Source organism: Myiozetetes cayanensis, unplaced genomic scaffold (assembly GCF_022539395.1).
Source record: "Myiozetetes cayanensis isolate MyiCay16 unplaced genomic scaffold, myiCay2020 scf5-8, whole genome shotgun sequence".
In the NCBI taxonomy this organism is placed as follows: domain Eukaryota; kingdom Metazoa; phylum Chordata; class Aves; order Passeriformes; family Tyrannidae; genus Myiozetetes; species Myiozetetes cayanensis.
In genome coordinates, this window is record NW_026087742.1 from 63,696,972 (window position 1) to 63,721,737 (window position 24,766).

Below are 24,766 nucleotides of genomic sequence, written 5' to 3' on the forward strand. Positions count from 1 at the left end.
ACTATACAGCTATTCCTTTTGGGTTTTGTTTTTCAGATTATTTGAAACACTGCAGTCATTATTCTGGTCTATATTTGGACTCATCAATCTCTATGTCACCAATGTGAAAGCAAGACATGAATTTACTGAATTTGTTGGGGCCACCATGTTTGGTACCTATAATGTAATATCTCTGGTTGTTCTACTCAACATGCTAATAGCCATGATGAATAATTCTTACCAACTTATTGCTGTAAGTTGTTCCTTATTCTTAGATCATTTAGAATATACGCCTTCTTTCTGCTCGTAGATCCTGTTTTTCTGGCAGTAAAACATTTTACAGACAGGATATTGAGACAAATTTTCTGTTTCTTTTTAATTCCTTTGCACTTTTCTGGAAGGATGCAGAAACCATACCCAAGCTGGACTGGGTAGAGCCCTGCCCAAGCTGCACTGTACAAGACCTTTTCTGAACAAGAGATTGCCCAAGATTTTCTGTCTCTGCTTTATATTTTTTAGCATTTGAAAGGCTGTTATTTTTTTATTTTTATCTGGCATGGATATACATGAATATAGAGTTAACAGAAATTGGATGCCCATGTTCCATGGACAATTTTGGACCCATTAGCAATTCATCAAAATGTCATGTCTTCTCATTCAACTGTGTGCTGTTTTCTCCTTTAATGAAAACTATCTTTATTCTTGTCAGAGCTACTTGCCCATTTTTATTTCTCAACTGTCTACTAAGGAGACTACAGAAAATAAACACTGATTCAACATATGATAATTCAAATACGGTCATGCCAAAAGCAAACAAATAAAATAAAGCTTCAGTTTTAAGATACTTGACTAAACAGTTTTAGTAGCCTCATGATTTTGTTGGATAACTTACTTGTGAATTTTGGGTGCTGGCAATTACTAAGAAAATGCATGAGATTTACTGACTTGTTGAAGCTGATGCAGAGCAGTGTAATTAGACTGATCTATATGGAATAATGATGTGTTGCTTTTATAATAAAATATATTTATAATAAATAAAATACCTTTCTTCTAGAAATGTAGTATTTTTCTGCTTGTAATTACCCTTTCAATTTTTCTGAGAGACTTTTAGTGATTTAAAAGCTCATGACAGGGAAAGAAATGCTTATAAATGGATGTATACTTTACATACCAACCATCTCTTTACTGAAGTAAAGCAACGTAGGCTTTACTTTGCATTAAGGACCTTCTTTCAAAAGAAGATGGCAGTATTTTGGCAAGATAATTCATTAGATTTCATGGTTGTTCTAGTTTTAGTTGTTCAGATTTTTGTAGAGGTTTATTTCACCTCCTTAACTACAGCAATATCTGTGCTGATGTTGTGTTTCTTGTGTGCAGGATCATGCAGACATTGAGTGGAAGTTTGCTCGAACAAAACTCTGGATGAGCTACTTTGAAGAAGGAGGAACTCTGCCCACTCCTTTTAATGTCATACCAAGCCCAAAGTCTCTGTGGTATCTGATCAAATGGTTATGGAGACATCTTTGCAAGAAAAAAATCAGAAGAAAGCCTGAAAGTTTTGGAACAATAGGGGTAAGTAATGGAATTTACTCTGCTTTTAGTCTTCCTCTTTGCTATGTAGGTGAACCTTTCTCAGCCTTATAGAGCATCTGAACTGTCAAAGAATGTGCATATGAGTAAGAGAATAATTCTTGCAGGGAATGTTTACTTTTTACATTCATGTCAGTGTATTTGACTGAAGAGAAAGCATCGTATCCCTGTGCAATAGGCAATATGAACTGTGTCTGTGCCTTTTTTAGAGGTAATTCAAGAAAGATTAAAAGTGATACAAAATACATCAATTTGTGTATACACGATCGAACGTGTATACTTGTCTACCAGTCCCAGAATTTTTGGTTGATGATCTCCAACCCAAGTGTCACTGTTCAAGTGTAATTGACATATCGTGAACCACAGACTCACGTATAAAGTATTTGTCATGGGATGTTCTTTGTGTCTCTGTCTCTTTACATGTAATGAAATAGGTTTACCATAAAAACATTCTTACCCAAAGCTGTTATCATTAAAGAAAACATTTTGAAAGGTAACAGCATTTACCTGGACTCTCTTACTTGAATTTACAAGTAGAGTTATTTCAGAATGACATTGGTATCCTATTCTAATAGTGCTGATTAGCAGGGAAATTTCTAGAGAAAAAAAACAGAGGGGAAGAGATACATAAGGAAACTGAGAATAGTCCTGCACCTGGACTCAGCAGATGCCTGTGAAATATCTCAGATGCATACTTTCTCTGGTAGCAGTGGGTAAAGTAGATTTGAATTTGTCCTTCCTAACTTCATCTAGTTGAGATACCTCACTTAGCAACACAGTTTTTCTACCTTGTCAGAGCAAATATCCACACAACATCCTAACCCACCAGCAACTAAATCTCTCTAGTTATGCTTTCTGTATTTCCCAAGATCAAGTCAATACCTGAGTAACTAGACTTCTATTAGGCAACTCCAGTATAAAGAAAACTATTTTGGGTAAGATGTGGATAGTGGCACTTTCCTTATACCATAGGGTTTTGGTGAATATAAATTTTTTCAAGTCTGTTAGGAACTCAGATAAACAAGTCATTATGCTGTTGACCCTGGTAGAAAAACTTCCATCCATTTCAAAAAAGCCAGGGAATATGATACAATTCTTTGATGGACCATTACTATATCAACCTTTTCTTTGCATTTCTTCACTATTTCTTGATAAGTGAGTAATAAGGATAGGTTTTTCCCACCTATTCTCGTGTCATATCCTGGAATTCAGTTTAATCTATAGATATACTTGGAGGAACAAGTTCACATGGGTGTATAGATATATGATAAAGAGAAAGAGTTACATATAAAGCTAATTCACAATTACTAAGCTGATGAAGGAATTTTGTCCACTTTGTAGAAAGCTTCCAGTCAGGCTTATTGCAATATACTGATCTTGTTGGCCATTATCTGTGTTGTGAAAGCAAAATTGCTTCACTTAACTGTCATACTTGTACATAGCAAAGAAACAGCCGGAAATGGAAGCTTGTAAGCATGAAAATGACAGTAAAACAAACCAGTAGTGGACTTCAAGAAATATATATATAGAAATTTAATAATAATAGAAATCTAGAATTAATAATAGAAATTTTACAAAGAACATGAGCTAGCATAAGTGGGGAATAATTTTAAGGATAGAACATCTCTATGTGACATAGGAAGGAAAAGAAGTAAATGCAGAGGCTTACAGGAAGAAAAAATATGAGATTTTGTTAGAAAGAGAAAATCAAGAGAGAGAGTGATGTACTTGTGTGTGTGGGAGAGTGTGCAATGCTTCTAGGCATTTGTTAAACATTTGGCAGGGATAATTAGGTAGTGTAAACTGATTGAGTGATATTAAAATTAGTGCCACGATGCCAGTGTATAGCAGAGGGTTGGTTAACGAAATATCCCTGTTTGACTGAGACACATCCAGAATACCCTTATACATCCCAGCTAGACCTTCAGAACAATATTTTTTGTCAGACTTTCCATCCAGGATAAGGATTTTTTTTTTTTTTTTTTTGCTTTTTCTTACCTCTCAAGCTGCAGATCTGTGGGTAAACTCATTCCTGGATCTGTGGAATAATAAAGAAAAATATGGGGTGCTCCCAGCCCTATGTTGAATGGCATGGTGAGAAAGGGCATTCAGGAAGATCACCTCCTGCTTCCTACAGCTACCTCCTGCTAGGATACATAAATCCCACCTTCTAAAAATCCACATCTTAGGTTTAGGAAAATTGGTGCAGAAAAGAGTCAAAGGATAGGCAGTCTCTTCACAAAGCTGCTTGAGAAATTTTCCAAATGGAATTTTCAGCTTATTTAGTGAAAAAGAAATACAAAATCTGTAACCTCCAAGCTTCTTCATTAATTAAATCCAGTTTCAAGGAAACTTTTGTTGGGAAAGACTTTTCAGGTTCAGGATGGAATTCCTGTTTGAAGAAAGAAGGAGCAGGTGCCATGGAAAGCAAATAGCTTGGGCTAAGGGAGACCCAGGTTCACTTCTGTTCTCTGGTGGATATTTAGTTATTTACCCCAAGCATAACAGATCTGACAGGAGAGATTTCCATATGACGATCTTTAAGAACCTGCAGGGGTTAAGGTGCTGTCTTGAGAGAACACAAGAAGGAGCTGAACCTGGCTTTCTTATGATTTGAATGCAAACCACTAATTACTAAACTGTTTAGGAGACATTCTTAGTTGATTTCTGTAAAGTTTTTTAAAAAATTGTTTGATGAAAGGGAATTCCTAAAGCATGTGAAGCAGTAGGGCCATATAGATCACCAGTTTCCCCTGCAGAATAGGTACTTAGTTGGAAGTAGAGCTGAAACCCCTCTGAAGCAAAGAGTTCACCAGCAGAACCATCACGGCAACCAGACTTCCATCTGTCCGGAAGAAGTGAGTGACTGTGGCTTACCAGGAAGATTCAGTCCACCATATGGGCATCTCATAAGACTACAAAGTTCCTCAGCTATCTTCTCAGCATGACAGAAGCCCTGTTAGGGCTATCTCAATTTGGAACATTTTGCAATTTCCAGGCCTGGTTGTGCACCCAAGCTCCAAAATGAAGTAAGATGTGGGTATGCACGGTGTGCTCTGATTTCCACATTAGATAGATGCAAACCAGATGATGTTAACTGGATGTTCCCCAAGAGGTGAAGTCATCAGAGAACAAATGGACACACCACGGTGATCTCACAGTTTGTCCTAGGTGAATGCACTGCTTTCTGGTTTTGAAAAACTTATTTCCAATACCCACAGCTCAGCCTTGTCTTCCTAGATCTTTTTCAATTGTCCCAAAAAGCTACATCACAAATTAAATTTGGAACCTCTATGCCCTTTCAACCAAAAGTAAATAAAGAGTTTTCTCTGCCTTTTGTTCAAGGATCTCAGATGACAGCTCTCTTACTCTGGCTCACTGGAATCTCCCCTGTAATAACTTTGGCCTCAGAGCTGTAAGATAAGCTTTGCTGGAACCTACTCCTTTTTGCTGAGTCCTGCGTTATAAACTCTGATTCCTTCCCTACAACCAATACTGGAAAAAAACCCAAACAAAACCACTATAAACTGATTTTCTTATATTAGCTCTATGGATATATAGATGTCATATTGTCTGTAAGGAAGAACTCAGATTTCAAGATATTTTGTCCTGAAATCTCTAAATGTTACCTTTCCTATCAGGAAGCATTAATCCATGGTGATGTACTATGGGGTTTTCCAGTAGGAAAAGCAATAGTGTGCATCCAAAGGGTGAATCAGGCCTAGAGGATGCAAAACAGATGATAGACAGAATGAAGCTGTCAAGCATCATTCATGATCTCTGCACAAGAAATCTTAGTACCAAAAAGCCAGGAATCACAAGCTAGGACTGAATCGAGGGTGGTCTCAGCAATCAGCTGTAAAATTTATATATGTGTACACTTGACAGTTCAGTATATGCAGGGAGAACATGTAAAGAATGCATTCAAGATCAGGATAGTTTACAGCACACATGCTAGTGAAAGTGTTTACCTGGCTTATAGGAAGAAGAAAAAAGTCAGTAAAAGTAAGTATGATGTGGTTGCTTGGGAGGACCATCTACGTTGCTGTTTAAAACAGAACTATCATGGGAAAGAACAGGGTCTGTAGGGGTTGTGAGGTGCCTCTGAAGAAAGCTGATTAATTTGCTTCTCCTTGGATGTCAGTTCCATGAGTCTTCTGTCCTTTGTTGCTCTAGGACAGGTAAAGCAGTGGGTGGTGAAGTCAAGGGGAGGTTTCTCAAGGGAGAGGTTTTTTTCTCCAAAACAACACAGCCATGCTGACTGCAGCTTCTCTAGCCACAGTTACATCTGAAGGAAAGCCAGGATGCTTACATGTGATTTACTAGGATTTCAGCTCTGCTATGAATCAGACAGAGCTCTTCTACCATTCAGAGTTCAGCATATTTTTATGTTCTGTCATTTTGACGTATCCCAGGTATGCGGCATTCTCTTTAGCTATTATCAGAGTTATCTCCTGCACTTAAAACTCTGAAATAACAATATGCACTTCTCTTTATATATATATATATATGTATATATATAGATATATATATATAAATATCAGATTTGTTAATCTTTTCAGCTCACTTTTGCAAAAGCCAGATTAATAATGTAACTCTATTGATTATGCTGTGTTTTTCTGACTGTACAAGACTTTGGGTTTGTCAAGGCTACTCCTGTTTGCCATCTGAAATCCAATGCTATTTTCAAAAAAGAATATATATAGGAAAGGAAACCGTAATTCCACCGGAATAAATTTTACTGTTTTCCTCAAATTACATTCTCCTTTATGTCTGATCAATCACTAAAAATGTTTTACCTACAATTTTGAGTATTTAAGAGGAGAAAATGGAAAGTATTGTCAGGGATATGATCTTTTTTTTTTTTTTTTTTGTGCATCTGGTGTTTAGATAAACTGTTACCTCTTTTCTAGCCATGCCATCCAGATTTTTTATGCAATTTTCCAAGTATCCTACATGATTTTATTGTGATTTGTCAGAGAAAATCTCCTCTTTCCTTCTCCTGTTCTTTATTATCCCAGTGGAAAATGATTCAACTTCTAAGTGAATATGAGCATTTTCTATTTTCTCTGTAATGTATGTTATGGAAAGTTGAGCAAAGAAATACCTTCCACCTGGCGTGGAAATTGGTAATCTGGAGTGTTTGTTGTATAGCCAAGGACCATCTCATGGAGAAGCCTCTTTGTCAACAGAGATAAATTCTAATCCTTTTTATGTGATGCTTCTATTCGAGATGAGGAATATATCCCGTGACTTCAGACAATAGTTACATTTTCTGGACCTTTATTACTAAGTAGTTTGAGGTCAAATGCAGACATTAAATTTCAATTCCTGCTTTATTAAACACTTCAAAAGAGGTAATTCAACATTATCAAATTTTTGACTGCTAAAGAGATTTTTCTTCCAAACACTGAAAATTATGAGGAATGGCATGAATAGGAAGACCAAAATAAGTATCACTTCTAGTGGAACTAATGTTAAAGCTTCCTAAAGGATTTTAGTGCCCCCTTTTGGAAAGTGACAACAGTATCCCCATCAATTTCATTATCTCATTCCACATTGTCATTAGAAGAATGTTTCTCCCTGATTGCTATTTTTAGTAAAATTTAACTTTCATCCCTTCGTCATCCATAGTTTTCAACTTCTTCAGGCAGGTAGCACAATGATTACTCAAAACAAATTTTGAACCACAAATTAGACTATAACTGGGTAGAGAAAACCAGGCTGAGAACTAAATAAGGACAATATGAGTTTTAGTGATATTTTATTTATAGTGAATAACTTGATTTTCAGATGTGTTTGGGCAAAGATTCATTCTACTTTCAAAAGAAATCAGAGAGATGATTATGAACTGGAGACTGAATCCAAACATTTAAACAGGAGATAGAAAACTGATGGGGTAATAACTTTGATAGGTTTCATGTATGCATAATATCACCTGCAGCACGTATATGGCTTTGTATGAAAACATACAATTAAATCAATTTTCTTTCAGCTTCTCAGTGGTATAGAAAAATAAATCTTTTTAGATAGTCCTCCTAAATTGCATTTGTTGGCATTGCATTGAGTGGAAAAGCCACAGCCTCTGTTTCTGGGAGTTTCCAAAGTGGTTGCAAAAAAAAGTTAAGCAAGGTATTTCTTGTTATAGGTACGGAATTAAACTTATACATTTATTTCACATTTCACTGTAATCCAAGCAGAACAGACAGTAGCTGCAGAAAATATTCTGCCAGACAAGGATCAGCATTTGTTTTATTTATAGGAGTTACTCATTTTACCTAAAGTGTGTTTCAATTACACCTTGTTTTTACCTGTTAGATTTTCTTGTTGAGAGGTCTCTTAGCCACTGACTCCCTTAGCACTCTCTCAGCAGGAATGAAACATCTCCATCGTGTGGTCAACTGCAAAATATGTTGGTTTCTTTTTTTTTTTTCCCCCCCTAAAAAACGGCTAAAGATGGGTGTTAGGAGGGTATCAGCTTTCCCACGGCTACCTTGCCCCCTCTGGCCCCAATGGTGGGCAGACTAACCCATACCTTCACCCTTTTAAACACAAGGAATTTCCATCTTCTCTTTGGATGAGGCATAGATGCAGAAACATGATCTGGAAATTACTGAAGACAAGATGCTTATGTATAAAGCCCTCCCCCACACTGGCTGTTCAGACTGATTAGGAAATAATGATTTTCCCCCTATCTGTTATTTTTTGCCAAGCCCAACCACACAACCACTGCATCCCTCAAATTAATTTCAAACAAGAAATCAACCTTGAAGTGTAAACTGACTCCACGTACAGGGAAACTGGTAATCACTTCTTTCAAATAAAAGAAGATGACAAAATAACTTACTGTGCCTGACTAATTATGCAACCGAGGTCAATTTTAACAAGTCTCTTGGATGTCCTTTTCCCCTGTTTTAAGCTGTTGTAAGTGTTCCGTTTTGTAGAAATGCAGTCAGTGGTCAAACACATTCTTTTCTTGTCAGCAGCAGATATAAGAACCCAAGTTAAAGCTGTAAATCTTTCTTTCACCAGTCAGGGATAATTAAGGTAGAGGATAGGGATATGTGACTCAGTATGCAATTGAGGACAACAGTAATTCAAGGAAAAATTAATTCAGACCTTTTTTTTCCCCTCTGTCTTCTCCTGGACAGCACTTAGATATGGCAGTATAATCTAATGCAACACTGATTGAAACCTGTACCGTTATTTCATCTGACCACATTTCTTTTTGCTGCTCCTCTTCACAGTTAGTCCCATTTACCCTCCCTCCTTATCAACACCTAACTATGTTGAAAGCTAAATTTCTTTCCTCCATATACCCCTCTATGACTAAGTGTTTTTGACAGAGAACTAAGCAGGAACTTTCTCTTATAGTGCAGGTTTTGGTTAGCTTTATCTTAAATGAGACATCAGGAGCCATAGCAAGTGCTAACATCATGGTTTTACTAACCCCCCTCTGTTGATGATTTTCCATACAGAATTTCTCTTCCTGCAACTCATGTCTATTCACTTCTGTTCTTTTGCTGTGCACCTCCAAGAAAAATCTAATTTGACGCAAGTCAAACTTTTCTCAATTCAGTAAAATATTCTTCAGCCTATGCAAGTGAGTGACATGATTCCATTGTTCCCCTTCTATCTCAGATCAGAGACCTCGAGATCACAGACTCTGACAAGCAGTGACCTGGGTGCCCATCACATCCATGACAACGCTGGAATAACAGCATTTTGATGAAAATGTAGAAAATCCTTTTCCCAGTAGCAGCATTCTCCTTTTCTGTAAAGCAAATGATAGACTTTGCTCCAACACTGTCATTTTACAACAGACTTTGAACCATTTCTCACAGCTTGGTGGACACTTTATAGTGCACAGACCTGCTGTTTTGCAGTGGTTATGTATTTTGCTTTCAGACAGGAATTAATAGCTTTTTGGGTTTTCTATTTTCAGAGACGTGCAGCTGACAATTTGAGAAGACATCACCAATACCAGGTAAAGACCTGTGTTTATTTCTTGAGCAATTCTTCTTTCTATGCCTCCGGAATGTTTTCATGCAGGGCGTAAAAAAAAAAAAAAAAAAAAAGCAAGAATTTAATGAGAAAGGTGAAAAGAAAAATAAATAAATAAATAAATAGAACCCACAAAATGCATACTTATTTCCCCTTAGCAAACAAGCTTATAAATTGTTCAAAAATTTCAAAAAAGCTTTTGAGAAGAATGACTGTGTTCTTTTAGGAGCAAAAGGGTATTTTCTAGAGCAGTAACATGCTAGCCAGTATTTTGTCCACTGTAACAGGTCCACTCTAAAAAAACCAAACATATATCCTCAACTCTTAGCGGGATTCATCAGGAGCGTATGTGCAGCTCACTGATGTGCTCCAACCTGCTCTTCATCTCTCCAGCTCTAGTTGCCCATAGACAATTTCTTTTCACTTAATAACCCCTCTGCCTGGGGTTATGACAGGATACCCTGTAATCAGTTCTTCTTAATCCTTCCTTCTTCAGCTTCTACTTTTTTGAGATTATTGTAATACAATTAATAATTTTCAGCTTTAATTTGAATTTTGTTGGGTTAAAAGAGCGTCAAGTTAAACAACATGTGGGCTGTAGGTTTGATAATAATGAATTCCATATGGGAAATAACTAGAAAAACTATGACTTTTCCACCCTGAAAAAGCGACAGCTGTGGAAGTAAAACAGAGATCTGTACAATCTTGGGGAAGATGAACACAGAGCAGCTGTTTACCATTTATCCACAAACTGAATACCACACACGTACTACACTGCATTAGTAAGGCTGCAGGCAGCCCTTTGAGGAAAGTGATTATTCTCCTCCAGCCCACACCTGCAGGACTGTATCTGGAGCAGTGTGTGCTGTTTGGGTCCCACACTACAAGAGAGGTGTTAGCAAACTGGAAGAAATCCAGCAAAGGGCCACCAAGATGGTTAGAGGGCTGACATAAAAAAATCTTGGATTTCAGCCTGGAGTAGGTTAAGGGGAATATAACTGCTGTCTTAAATAACATAGTGAGTGGTTAGAGACAATGAGCCAGATTTTTCTTCAAAGTACACACCAAAAGAACAGGAGTCAGTGGGCACAAATTGCAGGAATGGAAATTCTGTAAGGTAAGGAGAAACATCCTCACAGTGGAGGGGACTAAAGAATTGGAAGAAGTTGTTCAGGGAGGCTGCAGCTTCTTCATCGCTGGAGATATTCTGCACTTGACTGCATGTGGCTTCTTTTTCAGCCTAAGTAATTTCTGGGATTCTTAGATGTAGAAGGCAACAGTGGAAACTATCAGAGTTCAGGTTAAAAATAAACAAAACCCCAAATGGAGTTGCTCCAGCTATAATGTAGAATTAATTGACAGAGGATTTCTGAATGCTGAAAGTTTACATGAGTTCAAAATGCATAGGAAAACCTGTCACAGCCAGTTAAACCTAGAACTATAATTTTTGATTCAGAAAATCACTGAATCTTACAGCGCAGGAGGCTTGAGAGAGAATAACTGGAAATAGTGTTATACAATCACACTAGACTTATCCTTCTTGTGAGGCATCAGCAACTGCTCACTGCCAGGTTGCATGAGACATACCCTTGGTCAAACCCACTGTAGCCCTTCTCAGGATAATAAATACTAGTAATAATAATAATGGCCAGTCTTCGCGAGCGAAGATCCGGGGAAGGTCTTTACACCTTCCAGCCTGCGCATTGGATTTTTTAGGTGAGACACAGTGTGCGCGGAACTGAGCCCACCCTTTAATCCTAAGGTTCATCTGCCGGGGCCAAGCGAGCTTGGACAGTGGCAGCGAGGTCCTTAGGACGTAGGTGGGTTGCCTTTAAGGGCTAACGAGCTCCACCTGCCCGGGTAAATACTAGTACATTCCATCAAAAAGCAGAACCAATTTCTAAACAGATCTATGGCTTATACGTTTTTTGTCATGTTCCTAAAACACAAAAAAGCCCAAGCAGAACCAGTGAATGTAGGTTTAGTAACTAATACCAAGAAACCTAACCCAATGCTTTATATTTTTAGGAAGTTATGAGAAACCTGGTTAAGAGGTATGTTGCTGCAATGATAAGAGATGCCAAAACTGAAGAAGGATTGACAGAAGAAAATTTTAAGGTATGCATTTATTTTTTTGTTTTTAGGTGTTTTAGTGTTTTAGTAAGATATTATGAGACTCACATTCAGTTATTTATAGCATATAACTAAGTTCCTAGAGCAAGGTAGCATATAACTAACTTTCTAGAGCAAGTTCTTCTACCTTGAAAATAACAGGTATTATCCAGATAATGAAGTTTATTACTGGTCCCTGGCATAAGACTTTTTTCCTCTCTCTTTTTTTTTTTTTTTTTAATTACAAAAAGAAAAGTCAAATTATCTTTCATGCTCTGATGTTTCATCTTTCTTCCTAATTTTTAGGAGTTAAAACAAGATATTTCCAGCTTTCGCTTTGAAGTCCTGGGTTTATTGAAAGGAAGCAAGCTGTCTAATTTGCAGACTGCAAAGATGAACAAAGACACTGCCTCTCTGTCAGAAAATGAAGAAAATAGTGAGAGTGAAGGAAACAAGAAAGGAAAGAAAAAACCCTTCAGCCTTTTTGACATAACAACGATGATTCACCCACGATCAGCCAATATTGCATCTGAAGGGCATAATGTAAGCAATGGCTCAGCAATGATGGTGTCAGAATCCACTCAGGAGAAACAAAAGCGTGTGAATTTTGTAACAGACATAAAAAATTTTGGGTTGTTTCACAGACGATCAAAAGGAAACTCTGTGGAGCAGAGTACAAATAAAATATACACTGTTTCTGAAGAAGTTTCCCGTCAACAGGCAGAAGAACAATGTGAGAAAACTGATGAACTGGAACAGGAAGAATTGACCATGAACTGTGAATTAAATATCCAAAATCCTGACAAAAAATGTGTGTTAGCTGAGTCACAAAATAACAGCGACTCTTTGGATTCACAGGAAGAGGAAAGTATTTGTATTTTAGAAACAGAGAAAAGGGAGTTACAGAACTCAGAACCTGCCACACCGCAGGATCAGCTGGACAAGGCATTGGATATTAGCATTGACTCTGCTGGAAAACAGGAAACAATTGTTCAGGGTGACTATGTGATAACAAGGTTGTGATGCTTACAGGAGGAAGCATTTACAAATATATATATTTTGCATAGTGCTTTTTGGGGGGGGGGATGTTTTAAGAATTATATTAGCAAATGCAGAATTACACTTTATAGTACTCAGCTGTGGCACATGATCTTGTAACATAATAGTCAAGAGAAAGATAATATGAGGACCTTCTGTTTTGTAGCCTGCTTTAGCTTTCATGATTTGTTTTACATTTTTTAATAAATGGAAGCATCTTGTATTCTTGTACTGTTGCAATAACCCACAGAAACTTTTTAGCTATCTTTTTGAATTACAACAAATGCAATTTCTCTCATATGATAGTTGACTCCTATGATAAATATTTTTCTATGCAAATAAAAAGTAGCTTAAGAGACTTGTAAACCTTTATTTAACTTTGTAGGTTCTTAAAATATTCCGGACATCATAATAGTCATATGTGGCTCCTGTCAGCATAATTCATGTCAAGCTATTAGAATCATTTATTTAAATTGCTAGAAATTTGATTTCAAAAGCTATACAGAATCAAAAAAAAATTTATATTCTTTTATTTATTGAAGGAACATGAATACCTGTAAATTATGAAAGATCAGTCTATTTGATTATTTAATTACAGCTTCTCTCTCACAGCAACAATGATATCACTGTCCTGTTACCATTGCTAGAAATGCATTTACAGGGTTTGAAGACTGTAAAGGTGTTTCTTATAGGAAAAAAATATCTGTGGTTTGCTAAAAATCGATGATGGATTACTTCCCAGGAATCCTAATCACCACAGTTACTGCTTCTTCAATGACTAATTTTTCCTAACATGAACAACCTATGCACTTTAATATTCAGCTGCTTATTAGCTTTTGCCTTCACAATACACTTGCATTTGCTAAGAGAAAGATACTTCAGGACTAAACAAACATACAGTGAACCCTGAGTACTTGGATAAATATGACAATTTTTTGAGAAGTTTTAAAAGGCGAGCCTTAAGAGAGTTTCTTCGACAATTTCAGAATTTGGGGGAACCTGATTGGATGTTTTATAAAAAATACATAAATGTATAAAGAAAACCTGATAGTATTTTTAATAACTGATGAGTAAGTTATTGTCTTAGTCAAAAACAGTATTTTTAAAATTAAATGGTCTGTTTCTTTTTAATTGTTGACTGGTGTCCTACATTATTAAAAATGTAATTTTGCAACTGGCCTAAGAATGACCACCCTCGAACTCTCAGTCTTTTCCTCCCTGAATATACCACATAAGTGTGGTTATTTCATTCTTAACTTCCCTAGCCCTCCCATGATAGATTTTGTAGTTCATATTAGCCTGTATGAAGGAAACTCCAGATTCATAGAATACATTTCCATTTCAGATTAAATCCATCACATGTTACTTCCACCTTGTAGGAACTGACCCAAAGCCATATAATTCTGGATCTAAACTGTCCTGATACTGAACTGAATTTTGACAATCCAGGCAAATCCTTCTCATCTCTATACTTTTAGGTGAGTTTTCCAGCTCTACTTTTCACATGTGCTACTCACTCTGATCTCACCTATTGAAAGCTTCCTTCCTGCATAACTGTTTGTGTCATGGCAGATACGGTTGAACCAAAGTGGAAAATAAGAGCTGTAATTGGAAAATAGTTTGTATAGCTTTGCAATAATGCGTTCAAACCATATTTGATTGATTGATTTCCATCTTGGCCTCTTGACTGCTCTGTAGACCCTCTCTTCTTCACATCTCTCTCCTTGTCCACCTGTAGATTGTAAGCTCCTCAGAGCAGGGCCTGCAGCTTTTCTGTTTGGAAAGCACCTGAACTATTACAAGTATAAAAAGAAATAAATAATAAGAAGAATGGTGGAATACCTTCATATCATTTTTATTAGGTAAACTCTTTTAGAGAGTTCTCTCTTAATCCTGTAGCATGTGCTAAAAATGCCGTAAAGTAATTGTGTCACATGTTGTCATGAAGTTTTCTATATCCCAGCTAACAGTCCTTCTCCGCCACTGATTTAAGTTTCTCATTCTTCATCATGGTTTGTAACACCTTTAAGTCCTAAGCTTACTACCCATTCACTAGCCGAATCCAAAACAAACAGTGCTTACTCAAAAGGGCTTTCAATACATTCCAGCCACATGGTTTTGCTCCAGACAAAATGTGCCTGACCAGAGTATTTGTAATGCCAACATCATTATTATCAGAAAAAGTTAACTACCACAGGTCTGAGCTCTGTGTATTTTTCTGCTATCATTAAAACCTGTGCCTCCTGTGCATGAAGTTCCCAGCACCGTACAGTGAACCTGAAACATCAGCCACACCATCACATGCCCGCTCTACTGTGCTGGGCATCAGACTAAGTCTTGGAGTAGATACAAGACAGAACAGCGAGGACAGCACAGGTGGGCAGGTGTCTTAGTCATAGGGACATGATGTTGTGTTGTATAGCAATAGGTGGTCAGTGTTTTGCTGCCTTTTTTTTTTTTTGAATAGATGAATACTGAAACATAGGTCTATTAAATAAAGCATACTTAAAATCCAACATTTGCTCTATTTTTATGTTATTCTTAAGCATTGAAGCTTGACACCAGCAAGGACTGATACCATTCCATTTAAATTTAATGACAAATAAGTACCTCATTCTGTGAAATATATGAGCCCAAAATATGTCCTACACTGAAATGGTAATGAACTTTTATTGCTTTGCAGGCAGCCAAAAAACCCCAAACACTTCTCATTGGATGCCTCTAAGAGGACATCTATGTCAAGAAGGATTTAGAGGTGCACAGAGCAAGGTTTGTAATGCCACAGTAGAGGCATTATTAAGCTTTGCAAAACTGAGCATACTTTCTCCTCAAGAGAAATAAAAACTTCAAACCTACCTGTCCCTTCCTACAGCTTCCATTAAGATCAATATAGGAGGAACCAGGATATAAACCCCTATGAAAGAAAAGACAGTCTTTAGAAGTAGAGTTTAACATCCTGAAATGTTTCATGAAGCTAGAAAATTGACTAAATAAAAGGGCTTTAATCCCAATATTGTTTAGAGTGTTAAGAAGACTTTATTTAAAATATTTTTAAAAACTCTACTTGTTTCAATGGCCCTCAAGGGCACTGCAGAGGTGAAAGCCATGCATCAGAGGGTTCAGACTGAAGGGTCCCGTGACCCAGCTGCAGACCACAACACTACTTGTATGTGGTAAAATATCCCCAGAGAGCAATCCAGGTAGATGCCTCTTCGGAGGGGAACCACAGCTCTGCAGTTGGTTTTAATCTTGCTTTCTTGGTCCATAGATTGAGACCATTACATTGACTGGTATGAGCTAAACACCTCACTCAGCATTCTTTTATTTTTTTCATAGATCATTTCTCATTAAAATGAGAAATTCTATGACTTGCCTAATCTGAGTTTTTTGTGAATAATTAGTGCCTAGTTACAGGAGAATGTATATCTTCAACATAGCTATAGCTGTTGGCAACTGTAAAAGGTGAAGTTTATGACATCTGGGCACTCAAAATTCTTCAACAGAATGTTTGATACAAGAATGTCTTCCTTAACAGCATCCTTTGACTAAGCAGAACTCATGAAAAACTCCTCCACTGCATGGAATCAAGAGTTAATTCATAAGAGCTTGCATACTTTTTTCAATGGAACAAAAAAAGCAAGAATAGCCCCAGCTATGTCTGTTTCATATGCTCAGCTTTTTTTAAAACCCCAAGGCATTCACGATAAAATCATTCCATAGATTTTTAAACAGGCAATAAAAGTCCATGGTTCATGAGCAAGATAAAATAACCTTCTAGAAATCTCTGTGTTTCAATTCAGCAGGTTAGTAAAAAAGCCTTTTTTTCTCCTGTAATAGCGAATCTTTACAGTTTGAAATACTTTTTCCCTAAACTCCAGTTTTCATTTAAGAAAATAACAAAACCAAACCCTGCAACCCCAAAAAACCCCAGAGAGTTTTCAGATTTCAGAGCTTCATGAGGTTTTGTAGTATAATTAATACCCTAAGAACACGTGAAGGTTTTGAACTAACCTTTTGTAAAATGAATGGACAGCATAGACTACTCCTTAAATGTGGCCAAGTGAGAATAGTAACTTCAAAATAAGTTATTCTTGTTAGTGATTAAGCTTTGTAGTCTACAAAATAGAGTTTACAAGTTAGGAGATGCATACATCATTTTCTGAGTCAACATGTCTCATATAAGTATTCAAGTACGTTCAGAGAAACTCATAAGGTCCTACACAATTGTTCATTTCTGCAGTAATTTTCATTCCTTTTTCCTCCTCTATTGTTTCCTGTCTGATGTTTTGTTTTCAGAGAGAATGTGTTACTTCTCTAACAAAGATAAATATCTTATATTTTTCTGCTACCTCTTTCTAAAGGTAGACAGTAAGAGCAAAACGAGCAATATTTTATGTTGCATCATCTCAGTATAACCTGTCCATAGGATTACAGGATAGGTTACTGGGGAATACTAGAAATAATTCTATTTGGATGAATTAAATGTGGTACTGAGAAATATTGTCCAGCCATATCCCAAACATGAATATCCATATGCAGCTACTCAAGCACGGAAATAGTATTTCTCTATGACTAATTTAGCAAGAAAAACAAGTAAGCAGAGAAAAGAAAACTGAGAGTGATCTGCTTTTATGAAATTAGTATAGTGTTTATTAATATTCTTAGTTACCTTCATTTTTACTAAATAAATTTAGAGGGTTTTTTTTCAGCACCTATTTTTTAAATTATACAGTTGCTTCCTTGAGTTGCTTTGCAAGACACCCAGACTTTGTGTTTAGTAATTTAGTAGAATTTTCTTAACTGACAGATTCCAAATCAGGAAACCATTATGAGAGACCTCATCTGAGGACTGGTTCTACTGATTTTATTTTTACAGGATTGTAACGTCCAAAGATCTAAAGCTCCCTGACCATTTCCCAAATGAATTTATTTTCCTTGAATTATGTGGCTCTGATCTGAAATCAGATACACATGGAGAAAACGTCAGGGTTTCATCCACAAAGAAATGTGCTCTGCTCATTTTTAGAGTCTACAAAAATTATTTACTTACCAAATCATTAGGTATGATTTATAGTAATTTAAAAGTCAGTCTAAAGAATAATAACGATAATACAAAAAATATTAAAGTGCAATATATATGAGAGAGTGTTTCAGTATTTAAATCTGTCTAAAGTCAGACTCTAACACAAATCTGGCCCACATTTCCCCAGAGAAATGAATACTGAAAAAGTTTATTCATTAAGGACCATGTATGGTGAGGAAAGAGCACTTACTTTTGGGAGCTACTTCTTTCTTTGCTTGCTTGTTTGTTTTCTATTTCTGCAGAACGTGAATAATTTCTGAAACATTAAATATTCCCACACACTCACACCCTGGAGCTGATGAAGAGAGAACCAGATGTATGATACTGAGCCAAGATTTATCCAGCATGTTCAGGAGAAGTAAGTGATGAAAGATTAAATAAAAGCAGTTATAAACCTGGAACTAGCTGTTAGAAATGCAAAAGACAAAAGTTTTTATAAGAAATTAGGAAAACCCCAATTTTCCTGGGAAATCAATTTGCCACAGAAAGACAGTATTAAAATATAATTTGAAGTATTTTCATTAGTCAACTTTGGAATCTCACCTGCAATTTTCTTACTGATCTTATGTGACACTGTTACCAATATCAAAGAAAGCATAACAACATTGACTTATCTCCTGACTGTGTCAAAGCAATTATTAAAATCCAGAGAAATATGTCATGCTTTCTTTCTTGTCCACCACCCCCCCGGCATATTTCTTCCTCAGTTTAAAAGACATGGAAGGAATACAATTGGAAGAAAGACTTAGTTCACATCCTTATACTTCAGATGACATTAACTATCCCATGAAACACAGAAATAGGCACAGATGCAGAGGTACATCTTCCAGAGCAAGATGGAACGTACCTCACTACATCTGTTTAAGTTAATAGATATGCTGGAAATTTTAGAATTTAAATTACAACAGTATTACTATGTATTGCATCTACAGGTCAAGACTGCTGACTATTGGAAATATTTATATCTGCAGGTGCTGCAGTTTGACAGAAGACTGAGCTACATGGTATGAACAGGAGGGTTATTCCTCAGTTCCCACTCCATCTGAGTGGGAATAGCAATAATGAATTAAATTTATGAGACAAAACCCTAGCATGCTAAGTCACATACTCAGCAACTGCTTCAGGAATCACACAAAATCATTCAATCAGTAAATGATGTAGGTGAACAATATACAAACCTCTATGCTCACTTTGGTTCTTTCTTTTTCAAGTTTCTATCTATTATTCCAAATTATCTTCCTTTCTGTTTCTACGTGTATTTACTATTGGCTCTACATCCTTCAAAATTCAGTCTTTCAGTTCCACCATTTTTTTCCCTGTTTTCACATTTCCTAGTCATTGTGTATACTTACTTTCCTTCTTCTGTCCTTGATGTGCACTGTCATTCATTCAGTCACACACCATTTCTAAGCTAGTATATTCACTCTGCATATATCACAACAGTGCAACCAACCTTTGAACCTGATTAACATATTCTTCATCTCACATGTTGTGTGACTCAAAACTATTTTTTTCAATCATTTTTCAGTATTAGGCATGAGATGGAACACCAAAGAACAATTTTGAGTCAGGACATCAGCCTACTACCTGATCTTTTTTCAGCTGTCTTTGGATATGATGCATTAAAGAAACACTACAAATATTGAAGAGTAATCTAAAAGCCTGAGTAATCTAAAAACTGAGAATGAAGAAAACTATACGTAGCTGAAACTGCAGTTGGAATTTAGTACAGTTTGATTAACACATTTAGCCTAATACACCTATACACAGAATAGGATGTCTGACTTTAAATGATGGTAAGCAATGAGGAATTATGATTGTATTTCATCCTTCTAATTTCCAACTTGGAGTCTATTTTGTGTTTTACACCTTCCTATCTGAGATTCATACTGCTTCTTTCAAATATAACCATTTCAGCAAATGGAAAGAGGAAGATGACTGAAGAATTTCCACCATTTGCTGGAAAACCTACTGATTATTTTATTTTTTAACCTTTTTGAATACAAATTAATTAAGAAATTAATTCAAATAATGGATTTTTTTCTTTTAGTTTTTTACTTTGTTTATTGGCTATGAAACAAAACTTTTTAGCTCTTTCCCAGAAACGTTCTACCCTTTCATTCCCTGAGAATATGTTGTATTTTAGTAACATATTTTCCATTCTTAATTATGTTTTGTTTGCTGATCATGACCTTGTGATCTTTGGATTTTTCCAGTAAATGACTTGGACTCATTTAGGTTATATTTTTGATATGACATCAAGCATATATTTTTAATATCCAAGCATGCTTCCTGATGCCTAGACCATGTCTTTTCACAGATTGAAACAGTCACAACAGAGGAGAAGCTAACATTTGCTTTGTTGCACTGTTGCCTTTTTAACAAAATATTGAAAATTAAATACTTTACTGATATACCTGGAAGCAGATTTAGGCATTTCTATTAAAAGAAAAGAATAAAAGTAGATACTTTGTTTAGCACACAAACTTCATGATTTTTAAGGATTAGAAAAAAAACCTCCAAGTATCAAATTGCTTTAGCTAGTCTGGGGAAAACTGAAGTGTGAAAGGGGAAGGAAGTGTTTTCTTCCGACTTAGACTCCTATGTGAGAAGAGCACTGGTCATCTCTCCAAAATATTGGTGCACTTATTTTAAAGGACACTCAGCTTAGAAGAACAGGCTGTAATTCTTCCTCTCTCTGAGGTGCACATCTACAAAAAGACTGTCAATACCTCAAGCATCTTTGGCAGGCTGGAGGAAGCTTTTCACTCTTAGGCAAAATATATACTCTAAAAGAAACCTAGGTGTCCCAAATCTCATCTAAGCACGATTTCTCTATTTCTTCTCATCAAAAAAAGATATTTATAAAATAGAACAAGTCTAACAGGAGAACCTAAGAAGGATGCTAAGTCATATAAAATAGTCTGGTGCTTTTGGCATTTGACCAAGCTACAGCACACTGTCTTTCATGAAACTTTATCACTGAATCTGCAAGTAACTAAGTCTTCTCTAGATGCCTAAAGTTCTCTCACCATTATCCTATTTCGGAATGAAGGGGTAGGAATAACCCAGATCTAGCTGGGAAAGTGCTTGGCTTGACAACACCTTGTGTCTCTCTGGAAAAACGCACTTGAAGGTGTACCTTAGCAAAGGCTGCAGAGGGTTCTCTATTTGAATAAAATGACAGCCAATGAGTGAGTAATGTTGTGACTTCAACAGCAGCACCTTCACAATGAACTTGAGCCAACAAGAATTTCTGAAAGCATCTCAGCCCCATCCACTAAATCCCTGAGAACACAAATGCATCAGTTGCTGAGCTCAAAGTTCTACCTTGAACAAATTCAGGAGATTAATGTCTAATATTCTGTGAGATTAAATGAGCTGGTGTTTGAAGCATTATATTTCTAGTCTGTCATTGCCTTTGAAAAAACAAATCTAGCAAGAGGTTTTGGTGACTTGCTATTTTTTATTTGTCCATTAGTTTTTGATGGTTTAGTCTTGATGCTTATCAAGAATTACTTCTTGCTTATTTTTATCACTTCAGTCTTTTAAAATTTAATTTCAAACTGAATTTTCAGACCTTTATAGAAAATCTACATACCCCAGGTAACACGTATGGTAAATAAGAAAACATTTTCCATGCATTTAACGATCTTGAATATGTCCACAATACCAGAAATTTTTAAAATCAGATAGGATGAAAAGTATTATAAATTGAAAGAAATGTTTTTTACATACCTAAAATGACAGATACAATTGGGGGAAATAAAACAAAACCAAAGACTGAAGCAGTGGAGTAGCTTTATGCGTCTGAGGCCCCCACACTTAGAAGTCTAAGACCTATTTCTAAAAAATTTTAGGACACAAACAGAAAAATAATGTAGATTTTCCATAGTTGGAATAATTTAGCCTCAAAAACATGTCTTCTTTTTATATAAAAAAAAAAAATCCTACACTTACTAGCCTGTGTTTATTTCAAATAACTCTGTTATTTCATAAACTTTTGGCAAAGAGCTTTTTTCTTCTCTTTATAGATGCTTACTCTTATCAAAAGTAAACAGTCCTTAATGTACAGACACTGCATGCTTAGCTTTCACATGCACGTACTCCCACGGAAATTGAAGCTAAATTGAGCTATGGGTTGAATGTGCACATGCAGCTGCCCCTTGCAAAATGACTGACCTTGTTTCATTTTCACATTGCCATGTTGACACAAATCAGTCAATGAAGCAACAGAAGTCTCTCTGTGCAGTAATGCAGGGTGCCATCACCTGCTCGGCTGATTGGGTAGAAAAACATTAGAATCTTCAGGAAAAGGGTAACACATTAGTTTCTTGCATTAAAAGAGCAACATGATTTAGCCTAATAATCAAATACAGAACATTTTAAATCTCAAAAATTCTTTGCCTCATGAAACTCAAAGGGAGTTTTTCCCTGCAAAAACTGCCCAGTATTTTGGTAGAAAGCTGCAGGATTCAGTTCTGATACTCAGCGGCTGTCATAGATTTGTGCTGAATAGTTTGTTGTGATGTTTCTGAGGTATTTTCCTTTAACACAAAGAATTCTCCAAGTCACTGAGGAAAGCCAGGAATGTGAAATACAGTGAATCTTTGCAGAAAAGGCTCCAAGAATTCTTACTAATATTTTATTTTTACTTTCTCACTAACAGGATTTAATTCTACCTTTATAATTGTAATTTGTCACAATGTATTGGGGTTCACATCCCTAGGGGCATGTAGAAGTCTAGAATGACCATGATTTGGGCTCTTTTTGTTATGTTGCATTGCAAAGAATTATGCTCTTTCCTTAGGGCCTACCTCTAGGTAAGTATTAGAATAAAACATAGTCCATCTTTGGACTCTGCTTAAAATTCATATTTAGATCTAATATGCTGTGCATCATCATCATGGCTAGGCTTTGTGAACAAAGATTTGAGAAGGGCTCTACCCACGCTTGCTACAAGTGCGCTGATGGCTAAAAAGGCCAATGAGAGATAGACAAGTCCGGTTGCAGAAGGCACAGCAGAAAGACTCCCCAGGTGATATCAACAAAACACGATTCTTTCTGCGTTGTCTTTTCTCCTCGACAGTGATCCTGCGTGTGTTCTCAAAAGCAGCAGCAGCGTTATAGATGGTGTGTCCCAGGCCTCCCGATTGGAGGCCAGGGTAGACCAGTGGTGATGATCAATATGGTCAAGGCTGAGGGATTGTTTCAGGTAGTCCTTGTACCTTCTCTTCGGGGCTCCTCTCTTGCGGTAGCCAGTGGCAAGTTCCCCTTAGAGCACGATCTTAGGGAGGCGGTAGTCCTGCATCCTGGAGACGTGCCCTGCCCAGCGCAGCTGTGTTCTCAGCAGCATGGCCTCAATGCTCGTGACTGCTGCCTGTTCAAGGACAGACGTGTTGGTCACATAGTCAGTCCAGTGGATGTTTAGGATTGTACAGAGGCAGCGCTGATGGAAGCGTTCTAAGAGACGCAAGTGGTGCCGGTAAATGACCCATGATTCAGATCCATATAAAAGAGTAGACAGTACAATGGCTCTGTAAACGCTGATCTTTGTACTTTTCTTCAGGTATTTGTTTTATGGAAACTCTTTTATGGAGTTTACCAAAAGCTCTGTATGCCTTTGCTAACCTGTTGTCTATTTCTGCATCAATCTTACCGTCTGAGGAGATGATGCTTCCCAGGTAATTAAACTGTTGGACTGATTTGAGCTCTGTTTCACCAATGGTGATATGGGGATGATGGGAGACTTCCTGAGGTGCAGGCTGATATAAAACTTCTGTTTTCTTCAAGCTGACTTCCAGTCCAAAAAGCTCAGCAGCCTCTGCAAAGCAGGATGTTAGACGCTGAAGAGCTACTTCTGTGTGGGTGACGAGGGCAGCATCATCAGCGTAAAGCAGCTCACGGACAAGATGATTTAAGGTCTTAGTGTGGGCCTTCCATCAAAAATAGTATAAATAACCCTGTACTTTTCTATGTTGCAAATACATCAATGCAAGATTTCAGTTTTTAGCAATGCTATTTTTTTATCCATTTTCCTTTTTTTTCCTATTTAAACATTCATCTCAGTTTACATCTCTCCCTTTGGGACAGCAGTGTTGGGACAATATGAAGGTTGACTATATGTGAGCTCAGCATATACCTCTTCTTCTGTAATAAGTATTTCTAAATAATCTTCAGACATTATGATAATATTTAAAGTGTTCCTTACATATAAGAAAAGTAAGTTGACATACCAAACAGTCATCTTTACATATTTTAATTCTTTCTGGTTCCCATTGTGAGTAAAGACATGGGTACAACCCTGTAACTGGGAAATATAGGGCTTCATCCTACACAGACTGCTTCTACTGTTAAAACTGGGAGGAGAACAGGAAGATATTATTACAATAATGTCTCTGTGACAGTCTTTACATATCATAAGTGTGGAAAAAATTGACTACAATAGGGAAAAGGATTTCAGAGAATTTTTATAGAAATCTATTAGATTATGAAGTTTCCTGTCTGACAGTGGTAAGGGAAAAAAAAGAGTCTACACTGTTTCTGAGTGACATAATTAAAACTTTATTTTCTTTTCGTGAGGTACCATCTGAACTGTTACGTGTTTTTGAGACAACTGTAACCTAGAAAACCAGAGTGGGTGACATCCTAGTTTAAATATACACCTTCTAAAACTACTGAGTTGAGAAGAAAGACAGATTTAGGTGACTGTAGGATTTCATTTTTTTAAAACATATCATGGACTTTGAATTGAACTTTTACCAGCGTACGTGTATCTTTTTTACATGGGTATATAACTTTACCTTAATTAATATCAATAATTATTAATTAAACATTATTAATTTAGTTATAGTTCATAACATATGCTTATGTGACTATTTCCCTTATTGCTCTGGCCATACAATCGCGTTTTGTCGATATCACCTGGGGAGTCTTTCTGCTGCACCTTCTGCAACCAGA

General features: G+C 36.6%; 1 protein-coding gene across 5 annotated transcripts in view; it reads left to right on the forward strand.

Annotated features, from left to right (window-relative positions):
- TRPC4 (transient receptor potential cation channel subfamily C member 4) overlaps nt 1-15,207 on the forward strand; it is a 134,823-nt gene extending 119,616 nt beyond the window's left edge. For all 5 annotated transcript variants that reach the window (XM_050331615.1, XM_050331616.1, XM_050331620.1 and 2 more), the window contains 5 exons: nt 37-232; nt 1,357-1,551; nt 9,515-9,556; nt 11,602-11,691; nt 11,992-15,207. In XM_050331615.1, the coding sequence (XP_050187572.1) occupies nt 37-232; nt 1,357-1,551; nt 9,515-9,556; nt 11,602-11,691; nt 11,992-12,708 (1,240 nt within the window). In that variant the 3' untranslated portion in view covers nt 12,709-15,207. The remainder of the gene's footprint in view (nt 1-36; nt 233-1,356; nt 1,552-9,514; nt 9,557-11,601; nt 11,692-11,991) is intronic.
- Nucleotides 15,208-24,766: the final 9,559 nt, after the last annotated feature.